Source organism: Haliotis asinina, chromosome 1, assembly GCF_037392515.1.
Source record: "Haliotis asinina isolate JCU_RB_2024 chromosome 1, JCU_Hal_asi_v2, whole genome shotgun sequence".
Classification (NCBI taxonomy): domain Eukaryota; kingdom Metazoa; phylum Mollusca; class Gastropoda; order Lepetellida; family Haliotidae; genus Haliotis; species Haliotis asinina.
Window position 1 is genome coordinate 94,306,350 of NC_090280.1, and position 26,182 is coordinate 94,332,531.

At 39.7% G+C, this 26,182-nt stretch overlaps 2 protein-coding genes across 2 annotated transcripts; one reads left to right on the top strand and one right to left on the bottom strand.

The window, feature by feature from the left end:
- The first annotated feature begins 1,265 nt into the window (after positions 1–1,265).
- Positions 1,266–6,865, top strand: LOC137277288 (uncharacterized). Its single transcript, XM_067808950.1, has 7 exons — positions 1,266–1,482; positions 2,649–2,765; positions 3,134–3,261; positions 4,636–4,678; positions 5,447–5,600; positions 6,269–6,373; positions 6,797–6,865. The coding sequence occupies exons 1-7, from the start codon at positions 1,266–1,268 to the stop codon at positions 6,801–6,803; spliced, it is 771 nt and encodes a 256-aa protein (XP_067665051.1). The 3' UTR covers positions 6,804–6,865.
- Positions 6,866–10,319: 3,454 nt separating this feature from the next.
- LOC137255715 (sulfotransferase 1B1-like) lies at positions 10,320–17,886 on the bottom strand. Its single transcript, XM_067793212.1, has 6 exons — positions 17,591–17,886; positions 15,605–15,785; positions 13,861–14,181; positions 12,154–12,257; positions 11,095–11,257; positions 10,320–10,740 (listed from the first exon to the last, which is right to left on the bottom strand). Exons 2-6 carry the CDS (start codon positions 15,777–15,779, stop codon positions 10,625–10,627), a joined length of 879 nt encoding a protein of 292 aa, XP_067649313.1. The 5' UTR covers positions 15,780–15,785; positions 17,591–17,886; the 3' UTR covers positions 10,320–10,624.
- Positions 17,887–26,182: the final 8,296 nt, after the last annotated feature.

A 26,182-nucleotide genomic window follows, 5' to 3' on the forward strand; every position in this document is an offset into this window, starting at 1 on the left:
TTCTGGTATCACTGTAAGATGCTATTGAAGACCATCCGATGAGCGCGTTGCAGATGCCTGCCCTTGTTGTCTTTAGAAGTCCTTGGCACAGCTTTAGGCAAAAGCGTTGTGCTCGCTCACGTGTAACAGATTGACGTTTAGTGACCTTTCGCAACCGAACGTGGCTCTTGGTATACATACTGATCTAACTAGATTCGAGGACGTGGTGGGATTCAGTCCTTTTATGATGTACGCCTGCTCTTATCAGCATAACTGCAATCGACTTCATTTTGGAGCTTGCATTTTCTGTTCTTTCTGGGTTGCTAAAGTTGGATTCGTGAGTTATTCCAACATATCTTGTGCATTTGGTTGTTGGCACACCTTTGTCATGCATTTAAATGAGACAATTCTGTCTTCTTTTAGGGTTGAAGATTATGATGTTACACTTGAGAGGAGAAAATGTAAATTGCCATTAGAACTATATTCCTGACAAGGAGACACCATTGTCTGGACATTAGCAGATATAGAACATATCAACGATATGTCGTCTGCTTGGGTTGGAGCAGCTACGTGTGTATCCATTACAAAGGAACTCTTGTCGAGTTTCGTAAGGAGCTCATTGATGTAGATAAGGTACAGTTTTGCAGAGAGAATACTACCTTGTCGGACGCCACGTTGGAGCCTGGACCAGCACGAATACATGTAGTTGACGAGTACACGTCTTTGCATTCCAGTGTAAGTGTTGCATAGGATCCGCCAGAGAGCTGGACGGATGTCCATCTGATGTAATTTCCAGAGCAGTCCGTCATGCCAGACTGTGTCAAAGGCTAAACGAATCTATGGCGGTTGTAAATATTAACACATGCAAGTCATTATCAGTCTGTATACTCATGAAATGAAATAGCAAAACAAGTGAGATATACTACTTATAATGAACCCTACTACATAACATGTGTCTTTTCATTATATTTGCACTAATGACGTGTAATTTTGTGTAATTTCTGTCTTAACGTTTAATAGGTAAAATTAAATGCGATATTTGGTAAAAACCTTCTCAAGCTTGAAAATCAGTATGAACATATGGCATTTTCACTATCTATTTGGCTTTTTAAAATGAGGCTGAGGTTTGCAGGTATTTTACTGAAATGTTTAAACTGACCAATAGAAAGCATCGGGCCACATGGATGATATCATTCGATTCATGTCTGTATTGTCATTGGTCCACCTAACTTTCTACTGCCTATATTAACTCGTGAGGATGACGTAATAAGTCACTCGTAATCACCATGACAATATTCGACAGCAGACTCTTCTTTATTCTCCTGGTTGCTCTCGCGCCATCCCTGAGGTGTGTCCCTAACCTGAGGTGTGACCCTGCCCCCTCTGAGCTTCCAGACAAGCTTCAAGAGCTCCTGGGACAACTGCAAACACATAAAACTGACTTCCAGTGTACTGACTTCCAGTGTGTCTTTGACATCTTCGAGGAGCAATGCCCTTGTCAGAGTAAGTTGAAACACAGTTGATGATGATCTTTCTTGAGCCCATGTTCGTAACCGTTACCGTATAGATACACATTCCATGTTTGTGATGCGTTGGGAAAGAGCTGTAACTCGAATAGACCCGTGAAGGTCGGGGGTTGAATAAGCCTTCAGCAAGCCCATGCTTGCCATAAACGTCGACTATGCTTGACGTAAGAGGCGACTAATGGGATCGGGTGGTCAGACTCTCTGACCTTGTTAACACATGTCATCGGTTCCCAATTGCGCAGATCGATGCTCATGCTATTGATCACTGGTTGGTCTGGTCCATACTCGATTATTTACAGACCGCCGCCATATAGCTGGAATATTGCTGAGTGCGGCGTAAAACTAAACTTACTCACTCATTGTAACTCGAATATTGTTCTGCAACAATTACACGTATCTATTTCAGCATGCGCAGAAAAAGAAAACGCCATGTGTTAATGACAGCATGTCAAGTCTTTGTGTGTGTTTCTAGATGTGCATTACTAGTTAATGGCTTTAGGAACCATTGATAAACATTCGAACTCAGACGTAAACGTTTTATCGCCACACTTTGTTTCTCGCCTCCCACATCTCGGGGGTCATCTGGTACTATTGAATGATCCTCTGGGGTAGCAGGTAGTCGCTGGCCAGCATCCCAGCTTTGCATGTCGCCGGGGCTGAGTCTCCATACTGCAACAGACAGAACGCGCCATTGATGAGTCTTTCCATATGTCAATAATTACCTCTGTTGACCAAGCAGAAAATGGGTACCCCGTGGGATGTCATATGACTAATGACCCAGCACCACAGAAGTACCTTGGGTTATACGCTTACAGCATGTACTTGAGGCATACCTTCAGTGAGTGAGTGAGTTTAGATTTACGCCGCACATGGCAATATTCCAGCTATATGGCGGCGGTCATGTGTAAAATATTCTACATTAAGGTTCGTGTTTTAATCTTTCGTTTGAACGTAAGCTGGAGAAATGAAATGTAAAGAGATTGAGTGTTGACCAGTAAGTCTACTAACTTGTGATAGAAGACCAAAGATCAACAAAGACAAGTTCTGAATTTGTCATGGATACACATGACGTCTGACTTGCTAGTATATTGACATTTAGACTGTACGATCATGCCTGTCATAACAACGGATTCTACGTTTTAGCTCCCGAGGATCCAGATTGCTTTGAAGCAAGTGTACTCAACATCAACAGCACCTTATGTGACCTGATCAGTGACCTCAATGAATTGATAGATGCCCAGCCCGACGATTGTCCTCCACGTAAGTGTAGTCAAGCAATATAAGAGCTAGCTGGTACCAAATAGACTGAACTGGCTTCTGGAAATACATGATTCGATCTGTTGAATCTGTGATTTGTTGGAATGTTCGAGCACAGAGACGTATGAAATAAATACAAACAATATCTATTTTGCACATTCTGTCATAAATGGCTTCCATTATGTTCATATACTTGTGTCCTCGTAGTTAGTGTTTGTATGTCTGACCTACAAATTCTATACAACTGGTGTGAGAAGTGTTCAGTTTATATTGACGTTGTCCATTGTCATGTAGAATGCCACTGAGTTAGAAAATCTGAAGAACACGTTCTTAATATGTGCATTTAAACTAATTTCTTTAATGTCAAACAGTCGAAGGATGTGCTGTGCTGGTGGCTGGATGCATGTCCTCTGACATTGCTCAGGTTGACCCTGTCGGTACAATCCTAGCGAGTATAGGAACGGATTCCAGTGTCAGCGCCCTTACAGTTACCGGATCCGTTGCCTCTTACTAAATCATCCACTACATCAGGAATAACCCCCTAACCGTGGTTGAGTTGCGTTTGCCATCGGGGACTCAACGAGAGTTTGTCAATAAGTTATGATTACCCAGAAAAGAGCAGCTCCAGATACTACCATGGGAACTAGCAGAAACGGCCAGCTAATGACACTTCACTGCTGTACCCGTACTCGATGTAAACGAGTGCAGACAGTAAAACCCTTTGGTTTACTTTTTTGTTTACAATGTCGATAAACATCATGTGCTGGCCAATTTCCGGGTGTTATTGAGTATTTGAAGTCGACGCCGTCGGTTCCAAATGTATTCCCGTGCTTCAAATACTCAATAACACCCGGAAATTGGCCAACACATGATGTTTATCTCCTAAATATATTTCGCACAAATATATATTTTTTATTTAACCAAAACAGTATGACCATGATGAAATGATAATCGTCAGACATCCTCGGAAATGAGAGTTTCTACATACAACTCTGAAATCTTAATGTTTAAATTGTGTTGCACACGTGCGTGTGTGCGCACCTGTGCGTGTGCGTGTAGCATAATACAGCAGTACATTTACATTGAAACATACAAACATGACCACAGGTCTCTGTGCATACCAACTGAAAATGAATATTGTATATCGTGCATACTTTCTATTAATACGAAGTCGTCATTCGTAATGTGTTGGCCCTCTATAAGGTCCCCTTGATGGTACAGGGACTGGCACTGGATATCATGCTGGTGTGAATTTCATCTCCATGGTCGACCTTAACGGAGACAGTTTGATGTACAGCTTTGACGCCAACGCTAGCCCAATTTTATTCAGAATTCCATGTGCTGGGTAAGTCAGAATTTATAACGGGCTAGTATCAATTCTCTTTGCATAGTGTACATATTTGTTGTCCACAACAGCAAGTTGCATTATTAATCACTCACAATAATTTTTAGAGGCACTTGGTATGTAGAAGCAACAAGTCCTCTTACAGTTAACATTAAGCAGATGGCGACGACGATTATTTAACCATAATACCTGTGTCTGCGTGTGAAGGTAGCTGATCTTGATCGTTAAAGAGTTTGTTAAACTGTTTGACCAGTGAACACGCGACATAAATTCATTCCGGTTCAGCCGTATTGAGTGAGTGAATGAGTGTAGTTCTATTCAGCTTTTAGTAATGTCACAGTAAAATGAAGCGAGGAGATGCTCAAATCTGCTTTAACAACTACACCTACTGGGCAATCAGACCCAGACCGCCAATGTGACGGGCAAAGTCAGTAGCACACATACATATTAGACAACATATAGTTTGTCAGATTATTCACCGTAACAGCTGATTAAGTCCAACTGTAACAAGCAAGCGTGTGAAAACAGCTGGTGTTACAAGCAGAAAAGAATGACACTAAACACATTGCAGGTAGACATTAACGGCAACCCTACTTGACATTTGGTCTAACATTGACGAGACAATCACAGTAAATCGTGTTCTCGGTAATCAGTTAGTTTCTGTTTCCCTTCAGGTTATTGTTTTATTCAGATTGCAACAATATCCAAATGGAGACCACAGTGAAGTTTCCAATCAACATTAAGGCGTCATTGACAATGGTGTGTATATGGATTATATACCGAACCTTGTTCAGCTTGATGACCTTGTACATTTGTGACACTATTTGTCATTTATCGAGTTGATGGCTCAGGGGACAAAAAGTTTTCGTGTGTCAGGTATTTCACACATATTTCAGTCATTACCTACCCGTTGCATCATTATTTGTTTTACAATGAAATGATATGTGGCCCGTTTTCTGCAATTCCATGGCTTTACCAATGCCAACTTTGTTTTTTCATGATTCGTTTTTACAAATAATATTTGTGTACTTTTAAGTACTTGCGCACTAAAAAGGCTGTCCTTGAACATTAATATGTTACTCAGTTTCTGATAAACTCTTCTAAATGTTTCACTATCGATACTAAGGATTACTCAGTTGCCATAATAAAGAAACTATACTTTTTAAAATTGTTATAAAACAAAACAAATTTAAAAGCAAAGGAGAGTCAAAAGACCGTGTTTAGAAACAAAAGCCTGTTGTCATCATGATTCCTTGAGATAACCGATTCCAGGATATACTGTCATCATCTGTTACATGTACATCTTAATAATTCAGATCCTTATATTTTTCTTCTTAAGAGACGATAGTGTTTTGTGATGTTGCTGGTGGTCTGTGGACATACAACCTCGACACCGAGTCTTTCAAACTGCTGCACTGTAATGTTGACGCGTGTTGTGACGTCAAGATCAACCGCTGTTCGTGGCTCATCTACGTGGCCTACCCTAGTGATCAGTAAGTTGAGAAATCACATTTCACAGATGATTTTGCCTTAAAACATACATGTAAACTTGCATGAGTTTAAAGGAGAATACCAACGCAAAACAATCATCGGGGCATTCCAAAAGTCACCTTCGATGGTTAGAATCAAACAAAAAGTTTGTAAAATCGCAGCCAACACAATTTACCAGTCACTGAATTTGTTTGTAATACGTCAGAAGACATACTATTTGTAGTACTGAAGTGCTTGGTCTTCAAACATATGGCCGATTTTTGTCACATATGACGTGAGGAGCGAAATGGTCACGTGAGTTCCAACAGACAATGCATAATGACCGCAGGTCAGATAACAGAAACTGTTTCCGCGTTTTGAATATAAGAACCTTTTTGCGTTAACTATTGGAGTACATGTTTCTGATGACTTAACGTATTGCAAATTTCTAGCATTATTTTCTAAAATATCATGCTGACAAATTGTAGATTGTACGGCACGTAGATCAGGATTTTACATTTAAAAGACGAAAGCCGGAAGTTGTTCTCTCTACTTACTTCTTCGAGTACTTCTATAGCGATTTACCTTCTCCTCACTTCACATCGTTAATTAGAGCTATCTATACTTGTCAGAGTCATCACTTCTGAAGTGATAACGATAGCAACAAGATACCCACTTTTTTCTCCTCCAGAGTTCTCGACATTTTCAACCACACGAGCTGTGAATCTGAAGGAACATTGACCTACACTACGTCCACACCCAAGGCATGTCCGAGGCTGGATTTCAAGACATCCTGGTATGTGAACTTACATCTTGAAAGGTGTTATCCTTTGCCATACGCACATTACATTGAAGCATTCTTGAAATTATGCGCAGTATGAAGGGCAATTGCACATTGCCGATAGGTCTGCTTTCGAAAGAACGAGACGTTATTTTGCATGTTTGGTGATTATTGATGTATCCATCAGTATTGCGCCTTTCTGATGGCAGAGTGTGAAAAGAGTCAATGTAAACACATTGGACACGTCTCCACAAAGTCTGGAAGCCTGACTGCTCTTATTAGTCGCCTCCCACAAGCACTGGTTGCTGGGGACAAGGTCTAACAGGATCTACTAGGGAAGGGAAGCTGCACTTAAATGGAATTGAGATTGCACCATGTAATGGCGCTGTAACCATACGTGTGAGGGTATTAATAAGATGTGTGTTTCTCTCACTACAGTGTCTAGGGAGCGGAGGCCACCCTGGGCGTACCTGTGTCTGGTAAGATCATATACTCTTTATGTCCCGGTAGCTTTTAATGTCCATGTGAGCTTGCAGTGGCAATCCCAGGAAACAGTAATCCAAGACTGCTCTTGTAGCCACTCTTTTATCTGCTCTTTGATACACTGGGTCTAACAGTATGGCATATGTGTGTTTGTTTGTTGTTAAACTCCGCACACAGCAATAATCCAGCTAAAAGGCGACGGTCTATACATACTGCAATCTGAACCAGACAATCCGGATGCAATGACATATGTCAGCCAAGTCATCCGATCCCGATAGTCGCTTCTTACGAACAGCGTTGGCTGGTGACTGTCAATTCTAACTCAGATCTTCACGGGTTCCATATCATACAACTCTGATATACTGATGCCTAAATCATATCGTTGTTGTTTTTTGTGGAAACACAGGACCGAGACCTTAAAAGAAGACCACAAGATTCGTAGAACGCTTTGTTCTGTAATCTGTAATCAATAAAATGTTATGTTCTGAAACTGATCAGTGTGTCTTATATAAGTGAACCGATGACACTAGAGGCCTTCGGCCAGTTAGCGAATTTCGAGTAAAAAATATCATGATGTCATGCAAGTGCATACTCGCCCAGATATCCATTCCATTAATCCTTCTTAGAAATTAAGAAAGTGATTTTGACTTTCGAACATCGACAATTATTAGAGGGAGTATTTGTCACCTTTTATGACACCGGGACCTTAACGGATCTTAGATGACGGAAGGTAAAATGACAACAACTGGTATAGGTTTACAATTATTGACCTTCTCCTGATAAAGGGACAATAAGTAGCCCAGACACGTCGTGTTGCAAGCATTAAAGAAGTTGTAAATCCATACCATTTGTTGTCATAAATATTCCAACCTTATGACGGCGGTCAACAACACGAACATCGCGTACTGGGATATGTCAATCAAGACAGTGAGTCTGATCACCCGATCCCGTTAGTCTTCTTTTACAACAAGCATGGCTTACTAAAGGTTAATTCTAACCTGAATCTTCGCGGACTTTATATGTACGACCTTGCGTTTAAACATGCACTTAAATAATATCCTTGTTTCTTCATTACATAGCCTTAAAGCAGAACCACGGGCTTTTAATTACATTCGCATTGTTCTGAAATCACTAACATAAAATTCTTGAATTTGTTTTAGAAATTAAGTTATTCCATTCGTCTGACAGCTGATGTAATAGATGTAATATTGCTTCATCAAACAACAATTCGAGTTTTGACCTTTGTATTACCAATTTAGATGCATTGGCCTATTGTAGGTGAGAATATGTGAGTTCGAATCCAAAATATGGCTAACAATCATACAAACATTGTAATGGAGGTTTTTTCAAACCAATGTAGACTGTACGATGTTTAGAAGTGTTTTTTTTTAAAGTATTTTTTTCTAAACATTTTATTTGCTGTTTAGAAGTTGATATGCAATGTCACCACTATATAGGTTAAGAGTGTAACAGGAGATGTGACTGAGATTTGCATTAGTCGTAGAACGTTAAATCACCACAGTTTACCAGATACAGTACACGGTAAACCAGGAGTCATCATATTTGTTTTACTAGATACAGTACACGGCAATCCAGGAGTCATCATATTTGTTTTACCAGATTCAGTACACGGCAATCCCGGATTCAGCATATTTGTTTTAGTAGATACAGTACACGGCAATCCAGGAGTCATCATATTCATTAAACCTTTCTCTCTTGAAACAAACTAAACTAATGTATATGTGATCATGATGACTGTCCTGAACCTTGAAATGGATAGACAAATAAAATTACGTTGAAGGGTAGGTTGTTTGCACGAGTAAACAGATATGAGAATGTCGCTATTCTTGAGTTATTCCAAAGTCTTCGTTATATTGTCCACATGAACACTTGGATGTTTCCGATATAAGTCGATCATATCTGTTTGCATTTACATCACTGTAACCGCTGTTGGGGCAACAATAGATTATTTGACAATATGATACAATAACCCCATAATTTAAATCAAAGTAATTGTGAGTTTTTGTTGGGTTTATCGTGGTTCTAAATTGATTCAGGGAAACGGCGTTAACAGCTCCACTGGCTGATGGTTCCACGAAGTAATCGGTCTTGGCGTAAATTATAGAGAATATCTTCGCGTTCTACAGTTAATAGTTCTAGTGGAAGTTTTTATTGTTTTAATTCGAGTAGAGGAGCTATCTCCAAATATCAAAATAAACAATGAACGATCACAATATCCCCGATTCACTTGTCTTCTTATTATAGGCAGACCTTTGGAGTCTACCTAATAGGTTTATTTCAAAGAGTAATCAGCTAAACGGCCCAGCACATTATTAAATGTAGGGTTGCTCCATGTTATGTTTACGTTCATGGGCAGTCCAACTTGGGGTAGTCAAACTGGGAATATTCATAATGGGAAGATACAGTGGCTGTCAAAATCCTCGTTCTGTTGTAGGTATTTAGTTTCCTATTCTCATATCGGCATGGGTATACGGTTCCTCTCTGACACCTTGGACTCCGTTCCGTACTTCAGCCAGTATCTAAAGTTATTTCATGTGAATTAATGTTGAGTAGAACTGAAGTCCTAGCTATCCTCAGAAGTCAATGGAAAGTACCTGCAAACAAGCCATAATACAGATTTTCAACAAGCGCGAACTCTTTAAAATACATGTAGTAACTATTCTTGACAAGAAACGCTCTGATGATCTGGATTCGCTTGTTTCTGAGAAAGAGATAGCATTGCCTTCATACAGTCTCGGTATGCGTTTGCTGATGTGTAAACACCGAGATGGTGAAGTCAAGCAATCCACAACCCTTCACATTTAGAGACCACCTGACCGGTGAAGGCCCCGGGGTAGAATAGGTCTCCTGCAACCCATGCTTGCCATAAAAGGTGACTATGCTTGTCGTAAGAGGCGACTAACGGGATCGGGTGGTCAGTCTCGCTGACTTGGCTGACACATGTCATCGACAATAGCGCAGATCGATGCTGATGGTGTTGATCACTGGATTGTTTGGTCCAGACTCGATTATTCACAGACCGCTGCCATGTAGCTGGAATATTGCTGAGTGTGGCGTAAAACTAAACTCACTCACTCACTTTAGTGACATAGGATTAGGATTCCGTGAAGATCTAGATTTGGGTTAGCATTTAGCAGCCCATGCTTGGTGGATTCACTTCACAGAGCTTCCCCGGTGATCTCTCACTGGTAATGCCCGTGACGATCGGGGACAGAATAAGGCTTCACCAACCACAATGCTTGCCTCAAAACGCGACTATGCTTGTCGTAAGAGGCAACTAAATGGATTGGGTGGTCAGGCTCGCTAACGTGGTTTACACATGTCATTCAGTTGCACAGACCGATGTTCATATCTTTTTATCACTCGATTGTGTTGTCCAAACTTAATCATTTGCACACAAATGACAGAAATATTGGTGAGTGTGGCGTTAAACAACAGAAAATAGAAACAAGCAAAGTGACAAAAATAATGTCAACTTTATACTAACATTATCTGTATCAAAATATCTCGACCCGTTACAGAAATATTTAAACAAATCAATTGCGTAAACACAAGCACTTATACAAAAGAACGATACATTCTCGTGGTCCTTCAACATTGCCACCAATGGCACATATATAAAATATGATTGAAATATAAAATCAGTGAATATATAAAATAAAATATTTTCATTTCTGATAGATTTTACAAGCAGTCCTGTGTTTCTTGTTCTCATAACGGCATGGTTCTATATTCCCCATCTGACCCCTTCGTCTTCGTTCCTTACTTAGACGAGTATCTAAAGTTTATGTCACAACCCGCCATGTTTTCCTTGTATAGTCTGTCAAAAGCCTCGTTCTGGGCTACGGTGAAGTAATTTTTCCAGTCGCCCACTTCACCTGAAACACATAAAATGCGCACAGAACCTCACTAAATAGAAATATGTTTATGGAAGAAAATAATAATACGATGTATGATGTTTGTAACATAATCACAATAACGAGACAATACTCGATGCAATTCGCTTTAAAAATATCTGCTGCAAAAGTGTCAGCATTAGGCTTTCGCACATATAAATTTACACAACTTGTCTACCAAATGATATCAGCCTAAAATGTCCTAAGTTGTTTATCAGTATGACAATATGTACTACTGCAATTATTTTGTACCAGCTGATGGATGCTTGAAAGAACTCGACACTGTTTTCATCAATTAATACTACTACAAAGTCAGAGCGTTCGGGTGTTACTCACCTTTTCTGTACATAACAGGTGAACCATCCTCTGCTGCATAAAACTTTCCTTTGTTTTCTTTCATTTTGTTGAAACTAGTCAACTGTTTTACTTTAAGGTAGAATTCCTCTGATTTCTCGGCATTCAGAAACTTCGCTAACTTTCTAATGCCTGCAAGTGGATCCTGAAAAAGATAAAATAATGGTTGATGTCGACGAAAGTGTTCGACACAACCATGTTTGGCTGATCCAGATCCTTGCTGTCACGCTGACATTGAAGTAGAATCATTTAATTAATTTAGAATCATTTAAAGCGCTGGGGGAAAAACTGGTTTCAAAAGTTACGCTGCGCTGCGCTGCCCTGCGCTCATAAACGTAGCGCTGTGAATTGCATTTGTAACTACTCGTGTCATTCCGGCACGCAGGATGGTGTCTTCTTGTAGGTCACGGAAAAGACGAGTAGTTACGAATGAGTGAATAGGTTTGCGGAGCTTGAAACAGTATGCCTGTCCGGAGCGTGGGATCCTGAGCAGTAGTCTAATCTTGGTTGTGTACCTACTAGAAAGTAAATAATCAACTCGTTACATAAAACCTTCAATCATTGTCCACATTGAGTTAACACCTATCGGGCTTTTAAGCCATGAACAAAAACCATCCAAGCGTATCGGCAAATGAACCAGTGATAAGTGAATAAGATGAATAAGTGATAACTGTGTTTCAATTATGTTTTATTTTTTTTTGGGGGGGGGGGGGGGGGGGGGGGTTGGGGGGTTGGGGGGGGGTTGGGGAGGGGTTTGCATGTGACCTTTAATGATGAATGATATTAATAAAGAGCAAAAATGTCATTCAACAAACGTGAAATTCGTCATTTTTTGATAATGATGACGAATCACGCACAGCTATGTATAAGGCATTCTTATCGTTTGTGTACAGAAAACAAAATTTTTCGAATTTAAAGTTTCTTTAAATCCACTTGATGATTTCGATTTAACGCATTACCAGTCACTATCAGTTAGTCATGTGGACATTGCACAGTCCAGTTACAAATGAAACAGTTGACGTTTAGTTAGTTCACTGCTACCTCTTTCAGATCTTCGTACACCAGGGTCAAGATCGGCACGTCGGGGTGGGTTTGGCCAATGGCGGCCCAGTCCTTTAAATATGTATAGAACGATCCATAGTCAACTGAAATGTAGAGACTTTGTTGTCAGGGTTGCAAATCTTCAAGCATCGATTCTATTTAATCTCATGGTCTATTTTGAACTTCACTGAGGTGATGCACTTAAGAACCTCCTCTGGCACAAACAAACAAACAAACAAACAAACAAATAAATAAAGGGAACAATACTATCACCGCGGAGTTGTGTTCTAAATATTCTGTACCTTCAAAACTGCTCGCTATTTCTATAATCATGCTGTGCTTGCTAAATTTGACCTGGGTCTAGATTGTTCGCCACAGACCCGGGTTCGAGTCCCCACATGGGTACAATGTGAGAAGCCCATTCTGGTATCCCCCGCCGTGATATTGCTGGAATATTGCTAAAGGTGGCATAAAAACCCGAACTCACTTACTCAAGCATACGAAGAAGACATCAAAGATTGCACGCAAGAATTATTGTTAACTGTGGTCACATAACTAGTCGATGGCCAACGTCCTCCTGAGAGGGTACGCAAGTCCCAAAACTTTCAGTTTCAATTTTTGCTTACCCCATTTTAAACGCAGTATATCTGTTCTTTCAACTTTTGGCTAAACTTCCCTACAATCGTCAGGCACAGAGGGGATGGTGTAAATCCAGCTACGGTCCATGCTGGTAGCAAAGGTACTGTAAGTCCCCATGGTCCCTGGTATTGTGGTCTGCTTTCAGTTGTTGGCGGTCTCTAGCCCTTTTTTTATATTGTATCATCCCCTGTAGTTAATCTGTTATAGATTTAATTACAAGCTTTAAATATCTATCTGTGATAATCTAGTTGTTTTTACTGTCCGTTGTAGACAGATTATTTACCATTCACTATTTTTAATGGTTATCGTCACAATATTGTTGAAATATTGCCAATGTGACGTTACAAATGAAGTAACTCACGATGGCTAAGTCTATTCTGAAATGAGTGTGAAACCACTAACTATTCGTAAATCGGGAAGGATAACACAGATGGTGTTCGTGTTCGGAAACCTAGACCTAGGCTTTTCATGACCGAAAAAATCTTTCATTCCTACTTACTCACTTAGTCAGTTATCTCTGGTTGCAAAATTGACCACGGTAGTCTACGACTTTCGTTTACGACATAAAACACAATTCAGCCGCTCACACACAACTCTAACCTCTTTCTAACCCCTCTTATCTAAATCGTAACTACTTGCCTCTTCCCGTTCCCTACAAGAAGATTCGTATCTCATTCGCACCGACTCATCTTTCGTGACATACACGAAGCATAAGTGATTTCCGTGACCCACAAGAAGACTCGTTCCTGTATAGTTCTCTATCATTGCCACGAATAAAACAGATCAAACTGCGCGTTGTAAAATGGAAAATGAGGTCAAACAATTTCTTTGCATTCTTATTTCCGTTCGTAGCATGACAATGGTGGCACTGTCAAATTTTGAAACAAAGCTAGAGCAGGCATAACCTTTGACCGAAAGGAACAGCAACTTTCGAACTAGATTGTTTTCATCTCCCTGCATGTTTGCCCTTAGACAAGGCTCAGTGGCGATCGTGAACATTGCCTCCAGAGAGGTACGAGTCGCCATCGGGCTTGCCGTAATGACACGAGTAGTTCCGAATGCTCTAACCTTTCCCGTCCATCAGTAAAGGTAAATAGTTTTCCCATTTTCCGTGATATTCATAACACGGGATCAGTTTCGTGTGGTGATGGAAGAACGACACTGCCATGTCCTTGGGGTTTCGGAGGATGTAGATTATTTTGCACTTCTTCTCAAACACTCCACGTGGCAGCTGTTCAACAAGACAGTGCGTGTTTAGGATCCGCGGGGACGGCATCTTCTCCAAGACATCATTTCTGAGAAACTCTATCATGAATTTCTCCTTATTTATGACTGTGTCGGTATCCTCCGACAGAAGAAGACGGGCCATTTCCCACACCCAGTGAGTGCCTGAAAAACAAGGACAAAACAGGGAGATCAATTTAAGATTTCGGTTGGCTGTTTAACGCCACACTCAGCAATATTCGAGCTATATGGCAGCGTTCTATACATAATCGAGTCTGGACCAGAAAGTCCGGTGATCAACAGCATGAGCACAAATCTACGCAATTGGGATACTTAGTATTATAGGGTATGTATATAGCGCATGTATCCATGCAAATAGCGCTGCTCAAGGCGCTGGTATTTGATTCCCTCTGACGCCATCAACAAGACCTCAAGACCCGAAAACCTTCGTCATTACCCATCAGAATCACCATACTCTACCATTGTCTTTCAGCCTTAAGATTTCCCCCATCTTCAAGAACAAAACGAACACAGACGTCACCTTTTCCTGTGGCAAGACCACAGGGACACGCCAAGGCACAAACAGCTCCAAATCTAAACTGGATGATGTTTGCCATGAAAACGTTAAGCTTCACTTTAACGGGAAAAGTAAACCAAATAAAGAGAAATTAAGATTGCGAATCCTCACATTTTTACCTTGACCAATGAAAATTCAACTGTCATTATTAAATTCAGCTTATGATAAAGTTGTTTAACAAACTATCATAATTTCAGTTGCTATTTTTGGTTTGTATTACGAGGGGTAAGTGCAGTAGTTGGAACAGTGAAACAAATGCATATGTGGAACGGGATGAGTGTTAACATAGACCTACCCTACTTATTCTCGGTGTTCCATTCAGTGTGCATAGACCCAGGCTTTCAATGACAGAACGAAATAGTCTATGGCCAAGTCTAGTCTTTACTAGTTGTGTGAAACAACTACCTGTTCGTAAATTGGGAGGGATAAAACAGATGGTGTTCGTATTCGAAACTTACATTCCTACTTACTTACATTCCTACTTACTTACTAATTCCTGTATCTTAGAAAATTGTCCACTGCAGTCTACAGCTTTCTTTTACGTTAGTTTTAAGAGGGTGCATATACCAGAACCCCTGTAACCCCTTAAAACCAATGCCAATATGCGCACACCATCACTCTAGGATAGGCACTCACCAAATGTACCACAGACACTTAACACATTTACGACAGGCGCTCACCACATTTAGCAGAGTCACTCACCACATTTAGGATAGACACTCCCTTCATTTAGCATAGTCACTCACCACATTTAGGATAGACACTCGCCACATTTAGCATAGTCACTCACCACATTTAGGATAGACACTCGCCACATTTAGCATAGTCACTCACCACATTTAGGACAGACACTCGGCACATTTAACATCGTCACTCACCGCAATTAGGACAGACAGTCACCACATTTTCGGATAGGCACTCGCCACATTCAGGACAGACAGTCACCACATTTCGGAGAGGCACTCACCGCATTTAGGACAGACAGTCACCACATTCAGGACAGACACTCACCACATTTAGGATAGGCACACACAAAGACGTCATCCTCTCTGATAGTGATGTCGCGGATGCCTTTGATGACGTCAATGGGGTTCTCCTCATTGGGAATCCGTGGAAAAAAATGACCGTCAACTTCTACGAGAGTGATGCTGTTTCCACCGGCATCCGGGATCTTCACCTCTCCCATCCTCAACTGCCACAAGAGAGGGGACTATTAGTGTACGCAAGTATAGTTTATAACAAGTATTTTGAATGATTATGAACCACTACCAAGTGCAACATTTCATTTTAATTTTTTAGATTGTTTGAGGGGTTGAGGTATGATCTTGAAAATGTGACCCTTGTTTGTTTGTTGTTAAAGGCAGCAATCAGCAATATTCCAGCGATAGGGCGGCGATCTGTTAATAATCGAGTCTCGACCAGACAATCCAGTGATCAACGATATGAGCATCAATTTACGCAACCGGGATACAATGACATGTGTCAACCAAGTCAGTGAACTTGACCACCCGATCCCATTACTTGCCCCTTACGACAAGCATAGGTTACTGAAGACCCGGATTCTATCCCAGATTTTCGCGGGTCCCAAATTTGAACAGAACAAACCATTGTCTGGAAGTGTCAGTAACACGATATGAATGCACACTCTTGGAGAATTCTGCTCACTAACTTCCTTAGCACAAGTAGTTTATTAATGTTTCACAAGAAACGAAATCTTCTTCAATATATTTCTATTTACATGCATTAGAAATGATTTTGTTGGTTTGGCTGCGTACACCAGCAATTTTGCTCCTCCGTGGCGCTAAAACGTGCATATCCGCTAGCCTGGCACAGTTACATTTTCTATATTTTCAAAGTGTTCCAAAGAAGTTCAAGCTTGGGCGAATCTATTTAGGTTCAGGATAGCGGTATTGTTTTGCTCAAGGTTTATTAGGTATTTTAGGAGTTCTGTTCATATAGTAAGTTTAATTTAGGTCTACTTCTCTCTTCTTGAGAATGTGTGAGGTCTAAGTTTGTATTTTGCACAGAGAATTTAACATCGTTTTCAATATGTGACAATTTTCATCCCTTTGAATAAAGTGGACAAGTCCATGAGTTTCAAGCTGCGATAGCTTTTCAAGTAAATGTTTTTTTCTTCATTCGGGGATTATCATGTGAGATTACTCTTGATATTTTCCAACTTAGGCATTCTTTGCAGAGTTAAAGGTTTTTAGAAGCTGTCGGGTGTTTGTAAGTGGGATATATTACCTGCACTTCGCTGACCTCGTGTGTTGCATCTGTGTAAGCATTAGGGCCACAGGAGTTACTTCCCTTGAAGAGACAGCTACTACTTCTAGGCATGACTATTTTGCTAATGTATATTGATCTACGACAAAACTTCAGCATTGAAGGTCGAACTCACAGCCTATGTTTTCCTACCCAGTCCAAACCATCTAACACATCTGCACCATCCATTTAAAAAAAAGTCGCAAAAAATATAAATATGCACCAAAATAAAAACCACAATAGCACCCACTCGTAAGCATATGTATATATACCTATCTCTAGCGATCGGCCCTGTGTGGTTGTGACATCATAGCACTGAGTCTTTAAAGATGCAATGCAGAGATGTTCCAAGCAAATGATACTGGAAGGAAGTTCAAATAACACATTTCGGTCCGCACATCAGGACCACATGATTTTTGGTAATGAACACATATTTTCACCATTGTGTTAATCAGCAGATATTGACAGCTCGGTCCTTAGCTATCCCTTTTTTCGATGAATGAACGGGCACTCACCGTTGTTCGACCTTGCCTGTGTGTTTGCTGTATAGTATCGCAGTGAACAGAGCATAGGAGTGTGGAACTATCGTTTGTAAAGGCATACAGGTATTCTAACGTTTTGTTTTGCGTGAAGATAACAACCCTGTTAAATGGTGGATAGGACAGATCTATTGGGTCTTGTATGTATTGAATAAGATATTAGTGGATAGACTCACACATACTTGCCACTTACCTGAGATGTACAGATGCTCGCCTTAGCCGGTATGTTTGTTGTCCAATATAGCAATGAACAGAGAACAGAAATGAAACTATATCTTGTTAAGGCGTTGCCTGTGTCCCAAATCCGTTAAGGTGTCTGGCAGTCGGCAGGGCCAGGTGGGTTAGGTCAGCTATGCGATGAACAAGATAAAACGAATACCCGCCTGAGATCTCGACTTTGCCTGACATCAATATAGCGATGATAGCGTATTTAAGAACACTGACTGTCAATCTGCAAAGGCCTACCGGTGTTCCGACGTGTCGTTCCCTGTGAAAAACATGCTTGTATCATATGTTATATTTGGGTTTACACGTTCTGAGTAAATGGCATTGTGTTATCATAGCTTTCGGCCGTGAGGGCCGAGCCAATTTACACTGATCAGATGGGTACATGAAGTCCATGGTCTGCATTAACAGTTGCCCGACTTCAGTTTTTGTGAAAACCGCGGTGGCTGAGCGGGTTATATGGTGCCTGTCACAGCTTTAGGTTTGAATCCTAGATGAACTCAGTTCAAGAAAAGTACTTAAATCTGTACTTCACTAAGAAAGCCTAATCACAATTATTACATGCTGCATTTGACCTCTTTTTAAATGACAGTAGGGAGAAATTAATCAGTCACGGACACACAATAGCATTCCTGAACCAAACAATAGCATTCCAGAACCAATCAAAAGAAATTCCTTAAGGAGCGTAGAGCAGGACAAAAGAAATTCCTTAAAGAGCGTAGGAGTAACCTTAGGGGTCAGAAGACATTCCTACAGATGCACTCAGCTGCATACAGGTGTGCTAACTCACATTCCATAAGTGTAACATTTAGACAATACACATTCCTTTAGGCATTTCATAGGTGTAACATTTAGTCAATACTCATTCCTGCTATACAATATTAAATTCTTATAGTTTTCCTTTGTTTTATGTGAAATAATATATTCAAGTTGTGTTAAACTCCATTTAATCATGCTCACTTCAAAACAGTTTTACATGTAGATAAGAGACGTGTAACTATGCGGTGAAAGGGTTAATCGCACTTATTCATCATGCGCTCGAACGCCATGTTTACATAACCATAAAATGTAGGCCGCCTCATCTCGCTTCAAGTTTCATACACAATATAGTTATAATCTACCTCCCTAGTAGTGCATAAAATTCAAACACAAAGTATACTACTTGGACAGTGAGTTGAATTCAAGTCATAATGCAGGTTGTTTCGTCTTACATATTCATACTTAGAATTGTTCACTAGAACAATGAGGTAAAATCGACTTTAATCATTTAGTTTGTTTTATGCTCCTAGTCGTGCTTATTTAACACAGCCAAGTGCATTCACACCTCATGCTGTCATCACATGCTTTCATAACGTATATGATATAGTTCGCTTTGTCACTCATACAGAGTATCGTTAAATAATGTTTGCTTGCTAGCAGTTCCAACATGCATTTTTAGAACTGATAAACTGGGTCAGCTGATTCTATGTATATATTTTTCAAAAGTAGACTGCAAAGTAAATAGGGTCTATGCGATAAAGGGAGTGAATTGTAAGAAGTGTAAATATCCAACACTTACTGAACCGAAAACTATACTTGCAAAGTCCTTAACGTTGATAAAAAGTTCATCACTTTTAGTTTAAAATACTGCTTTCATAGAAAAGAAAACAAATAATTGTTGTTTAATGAACCTATTATAATTTTACCCACATTGAATGCATACATAGGTATGACACATCCAGCATCAATACCAAAAATCTCATTCTCTTTATCCAATCAATCCAGTCACTGCAGATCAAATCCCTTTTCGTGGAAGAACAAGCACATACTTGTAGAAAAAACAATCAGCTAAAGGGTAATAGCAGTTATGTTGTCTTACTCAACTAAAAACCACAATGACAAGAGAAAGGGAGATTCATCAGCTCCTGTGAACCAGCAGACAATGTCAACTTGGTATTGAAATGGTCCCATAAAGTATGCAAGCTTATGATAAGTTATCCCGTTAACTTAATCTTCACATGACTATCATAATGAAACAACCGTAACTGAGAGATGATATATCAAAATGTAGAAAGTAGAAACCCCTTTGCTCTTCCTATCTTTAACAGAAAAATCGTCCTCCTGATGGGAAACATCCATCTCCTCCTCCTGATGAGAACATTCCATTCCCTCCTCCTCATGGGAACATCCACGCCCCTCCTTCTTCTTCTTCTTCTCCTCCTCCTCCTAATAGACACACCAACTCCCTCCCTCTCTTGATGGAAACATCCACCCTCTACACACTTGCATATGCATACTCTAAGAACTGAAGTAAACCGAGGTCTTTAACAGTCCTGTACACGTCAAAAGAAATAATAAAACCTACTGCTATCTAGCAAAGAGACAGTTTTATGCTTTCCAGTTTAGAGAAAGGACATATTGTTGAACCATGAGGACAAATTCAACAGCTGATATATTTGGACCTTTATCATCACAGAGAAGGAGAGCAAAATCATGTAAAAGAGCATCATGGAAGAAAAGAAAAGATAATTTAATCTACAAGAAAAAGAAGAGGAACACGAGAGACAAGATAGGAACAAAACCTCCACAGAAAATACAGCCTGTGAAGACAAAATATGAAAACTAAATTGAAACGAGCTCTACAAAAATTGACACATAACAAGATGGTTGGTGGGTATAAAAGACTGCTTCAGACTCATAAACCTGCTCATTTGTAGTTGGAACACCATGGAAATGATCACCTGTCCTGAATGTGGCAAGACATTTACAAGAAGCGATAACCTACAGAGACATCTGAAGCAATTTCATAGGTCGACACAATTCTTTACTCCTCGGCCTACTCCTAATGGTAACATAAACACTCCTCCTCCTGATCAGAACACTCAACCTCCTCCTCTCCCTCAGAATGTATGCTCACACCAGGAGAAAGAATTCAAATTTGTAATTCCTTCAAATGTTCTTGTTGTTGGACCAAGCTCTTGTGGGAAATCAATGTTCACATATCATCTTCTACGAGATGGTTTGATTGAACCTCCTCCAGATCGTATTGTTTGGTGTTATATGCAATGGCAACCCTTATATCGAACTATTAGTGAACAACTACCCCAAAAAGTTACTTTTGTCAAAGACCTACCCTATGATATCACTGAAGATAACTACTTTGAAGCATATTTGAGGACTGTTTTGGTATTGGACGGTGTTTTGGCTCAATCAAAAGTTGACAAGAAAATATCTAAACTGTTCACTCAAACTTCTCATCACAAGAATGTCCTGATTCTGCTTCTTGTTCAAAATCTGTTTCCAAGAGGACGAGAATCCAGAGACATTGCACTGAACGCTCATTTTGTCACCCTGTTTCATTCACCAATTGACAAACAACAAATTAAACTTTTTGCTCGTAGAATCTTTCCTGAAAATATGGATTACTTTTTGTCTATGTATGAAAAGATTACAGAAAAGCCATATGGTCAGCTTGTCGTTGATTTAAAACATACCACAAAAGACAGGGACCGACTGCATGTGAACATCATTAAAGAAACAGATGAGGGAACAAATGCTCAGTGTGAACGTGAACAGCCTATGAAGCAGATCATTGTCAGTCCCAGCAAAACAAGAACCTCACTTGATAAACCTGTCCAGACAAGCAGCAAAACTGAAGAACATAGCAGAGCTGATCATTACCCCTATGCAGAAACAGACTCAGACATGGATAGCGAGACAGGTCCTTTCACTATGGCTATTGCTTGTGCTGACTGTGGAGTGTTGATGGATAATGTAACAGATCTGCAAGACCACATCAAGACCTGGTGTCCTCTCAATAACCATAAAGCAATTAGGAAACGAACCAAATGGTCTGAAATCAAGAATGTCAGTGATGATGATGATGATGATGATGATGATGATGATGAAGATGAAGATGCCAATGACTCATCCTCTCAAAAGGGTGGAGGACCTGTTCCCAAGCGTCGTCGAGGTCAGATACTGCTCACTCTCTCTTTGGCATCTGCTTTCTCTACTGTGCTCTGAGTCTCTGATGCCATTTGCAATTCAACCGAAGGCCCTTCTTCTTTTCTTTTCACTGTATGAGATGGTATTACTTTAGCTGGTAATTTTCCATTGTGGTATTGTTGGTGACTTGTGCTCAGTTTCTTGAAGTAATGTTTCCAATTTTCATAGTGAGGTACATAGAGAGGATAGTCTTCCATCTTAACTTGCAAATGGATATCGCTGTAAGTGAAGTGTTGCACTGGTCTCCTCGTTCAAGAATGACAAGGCCACTTCATCACTGGGTTTTATAACAATTTCTATAACAGGTGATTCTTTCAATATCACATGAATATTATATTCGTTTGCAAAGGTGAAATTAGGTCCCAACCTCAAGTCAGTGCGTCTCAACAATGGTAACTGAGCATCTCCTACCAGTGAACTATCACACAAGTTGCACAGTATGTTTACATACGAATCTTGGATTTTGTCCACATCCGTCAGTTTCCCAAAATTCAACTCTGTTAATGAAACAACCCAAAATCCATCAAACGCCAGTCTTTGATTCAGTTTCACACGGAAATGATAGGGGCTGTTGTCCTTTAAATAGCTTTCTTTTGAATCCGAAGACTTAAGGAAAATCTATTTCTCCATCACAAATCTTCAACTGGCTTTCTTCCACATAAGAATCAAACGTACTTGGCCGTCCTAACCATCGCACAAGAACATAGGTTTTACCTCCTCTACGTTGACGTTTCAGGATTTTTTCCACCTGCCACTCAATGTCCTCACCTTTGTTTACTTTTTGAAGTTCTTGAGTATAAAACGTTCCTTTAATTGGCTGATGACGAAAGTCTCTAATTCTGTACAAGGGTATTTCTTGCCTTTTGTAGCGATGAGCTATTTTGAACAATTCTTGAGTCCAGCGTAAATCAAGTTCTTTACTGAATGGTTTCCTCAGATATGGAATGCAAACAATATCTCCAACCTTATATTTGAATTTCTTCACTATATTATACTTGAAATTACTCTTGAATTGTTTCCTCAAAGGTTTGACATATAGGTGTTGCCATACTTTCAATTCATTGCTTTTATTCACTTGTGCTGGTGATAAATAAGGCAGTGATGAATGTAAAGTGTGATTGTAATTCTGTACCAGTTGAGGCAATATAGGAAGGTATTCTTTGGTGTTGTTATGTGTCATATAACGTGTGATCAAAGATTTCAGTGTTCTGTTGAAACGTTCCACATAATTGCTTTTAATGTTTTCATTACGTGTGATGACGTGGGAGATGTTTTCCTTTTTCAAAAATGATTCAAATTCTCCGCGAAACTCAGATCCTGCATCAGTACGAACTTTCTTTGGTCGTCTTGATTTGAGTATGTTTTTTGAAAGATTTCACCACTGTAAGTGGTCTCTTATTCTCCAAAGGCGAGACAAAAGCATAGCGTGAAAGAATGTCCACAACTACCAACAGACACCATCATTCCATTTCACGTACCTTGTCATATCTGCTAAATCTGCATCAAACATTTCATTCATTGCATTAACTCTTACTTTCATCCTTTTAAATTTGTGTCTAACTGGTTTGTGTAAACTGTAAGCATCTTGTTCATTCACAAACCTTTTCACCTTCCTCAACCTGATATTGTGTTGCTTGTTTTTCTTCAATTCATCACGCAGTTTTAGATGGACCATAGAAAGCGCCTGGTCTTTGCAGGTTGAAATAATACTTTTCTAAAGCTTTGTTCTGCTTTAAATCGCTGTTCTTCTTTCGAGAACTCATGACGAATTGAAGCAAGGCAATGTGTTGAACAAGATGTTATACAACTAAAAAAGAAGTGAACAGAATTTATTTATTTCACCTCAGAACATTCTATACATAACATCAGTTGAACGTAGCAATCGTGATACACAACAAGATAAGAACCAATGATACTCATCTCGGTCATATGTCTTCTGTTGGAATGCAACAACTTATACTGTGAGGATATGTCCATGAAGGTCTTGAGATATCATGTCATCCACCATCCCCTCTGAATCATGATAACACATACAGTTCATCAGATCCATATGACACACATGGCACTGAACCTGTCCACTATTGCAACTCATATATCGCAACATATTATTGTGACAGCACACACTACAATTCTTTTGAAGAGGAGTGAGTTTGTGTTCTTCATAAGGATCATCCTCTACTGCATTTGACTCTTGTTGCTCAATATCTTCCATGAGCTGATTGTAATCCTGCCACCAAGCGTTTGGGGTAGTAGATTCAACAGGTTGACAGTCAGCTACGAGAGTGTCTTCATCCACTAACAAGTTGACTTCACTGGAGACATCTAAGTTAGCTTCAGTTGGGGGTGAAATAGGTTCTATAACAAGCGATGGTTGACTTGAGTTGCATTACCCTACCAACAAAAAGAAAAGAAAAAGATATGAATATAAAACAAAAATTGACGTTGCAAATTAAATAGATAGAACACAGTCGCATGTAACACAAATATATACTTACTTTGCTTTCTTAACCTGCTGTTTCTTTGGTTTTTTCACGTCGGGTTGAAACAGATCATACTCCATTGTTTTTCTGCTTCTCTTCTTATTCTTAGCAGCAACTGTTTTCTGTGTTGTTGCTCTCTCTGAAGTTTGCTCGCAGAGGAAAAACATCCTACAAGATCAGTGTAATCCGTCAACCATTTCAAGAAAGCAGGTGACATTGGTTGAAGCTTCCCTTCTAGTTCTTTGGTCTTCTCCAGCATGTCCATATAAATGGTTCTGTACAACACACTCGATCTCATCATAAGTTCATGTAGATAAACTTGACTGTCAAGAATATCCTTTACTTTCAGAAATGTATCATCAAATGTCTCCTCTGACGAAAAAGCAACACGTTTCACATCCACACTTTTCTCATCCACACTTTTCTGTGCCATCATAGCGAATATGTGGGAGATAGACGATTTTAAACACCTTCTGGCTCCAAGTTGGTGATAAAACTGATTTGAAATAGCTAAAACGTTTGAGTGTAAGATAGGATTGTAGAGAATGGTTTGTCTGATTGGTTTATGTGTAATACACATTCAGTTTGATTGGTTAAGAGGTATGGAATGAGAATTTTGCTTCAAGCGATTGAAATAGATGCAAATTTAAAAAGCTATGACATTATTCTGTTATAAACAATTCTTTGATAATATTTTAAATATGTAAAGATAAGAATTTGGTTTGGTATAGAATCTTTTCAATTTAGTATTGTATAGAAGGAATGTGTATTGTGTAAATGTGGCACCTATGGAATGTGAGTTCCATATGCACCTGAGGGGGTAGCTGTAGGAATGTCTTTTGACCCTATGGTTACTCCTACGCTCCTTAAGGAATTTCTTTTGTCCTGCTTTACGCTCCTTAAGGAATTTCTTTTGATTGGTTCTGGAATGCTATTGTTTGGTTCAGGAATGCTATTGTTTGGTTCAGGAATGCTATTGTGTGTACGTGACTGATTAATTTCTCCCTACTAATGACACTGAGTATTCACGAAAAACTGGTGAACGTATCACGCTGTAATTCGTAGTTTCCGTTCATTTTTTTGTGTTTTCAAGGCCTGATTCATCAACATTCTGATTGTCATCATGTCTTGATCAGAAACCACCAGTGGTTGACATCATGAGCATTGGTCGACTCAGTTGGGGTAGGACATGTGTCAACCAAGTCAGTATAGCCACCCAATCCCTTTAGTCGCCTCTTAAGACAAGCACGGGTTCCTGAAACAAAATTCTAGCCCCGAAGTTCCCGGTTTACTGTGAAGACAGTATCATGCTAGTCTGTAGACCACGGGAACTAGGCTGAGTTAGTATCATTTACTGTGATTTGTTGAAATTCTCTGGAAGAAAAACATACTTTAGGCTTTTATCATTTACAGAAATTAACAAAAGGGTACTCTGGAGTAAGCACAATTCGCTATATTTGGCAAAGTTTAGTCTATTGTAAATTTTACAAGTACAGAACAATTTCAGTTTATTGTAATTACGGACAGATCTCACAGTGGTACATAAATTCGACTGGGACAGGTTATGGCTCTTTCAATGTTGAATCGACAAGACGATGATTATAATGGCGCGTGTTAGTGGAGAATGAATTGTCTGTGTATTTATATTATGCTTGAAATCTGCTGAGTAATCTGGGTTACTACAGGTCAGCACAGGTTATGCTGACGACAGAAACTGCTGGGCACACAAAAGGCCAAAGTATGTCACCTATCGTTATGTTTGCTCCAAATATAGATGTCAAGCCTACAATAAGGCGGAACTGCGGACTTGAACCATACTACTACTACTACATGTCAGATGGGAATTCAACTGCCTTTGAACCGCTCCTTGGCTGATAGCAGTACAGACTTAAGACTCTTTGTCATGAAAAGTGTATCAGTACACCATATGAAACTCATTCTTGTGTCACATTTGGTCCCATACACGCATATATGCACACTGAAAAAAGTTACGCAACATCCGATATTTTCACGATACTATCATTAACCACTAGTGTATATCGGTGTGGATGTGATCTAGGCCAAACTTTCACTTGGATTCAGGTCTTGCTAAA

Coding starts and splice junctions, on each gene's coding strand:
- LOC137277288 (XM_067808950.1), top strand. CDS start 1,266: ATGACAATATTCGACAGCAGACTCTTCTTTATTCTCCTGGTTGCTCTC. Junction 2,766..3,133: donor GCCCGACGATTGTCCTCCAC/GTAAGTGTAGTC, acceptor AATGTCAAACAG/TCGAAGGATGTGCTGTGCTG. Junction 5,601..6,268: donor GTGGCCTACCCTAGTGATCA/GTAAGTTGAGAA, acceptor TTTCTCCTCCAG/AGTTCTCGACATTTTCAACC.
- LOC137255715 (XM_067793212.1), bottom strand. CDS start 15,779: ATGGGAGAGGTGAAGATCCCGGATGCCGGTGGAAACAGCATCACTCTC. Junction 12,258..13,860: donor TTTACTGATGGACGGGAAAG/GTTAGAGCATTC, acceptor TCTACATTTCAG/TTGACTATGGATCGTTCTAT. Junction 10,741..11,094: donor ACCTGTTATGTACAGAAAAG/GTGAGTAACACC, acceptor TATGTGTTTCAG/GTGAAGTGGGCGACTGGAAA.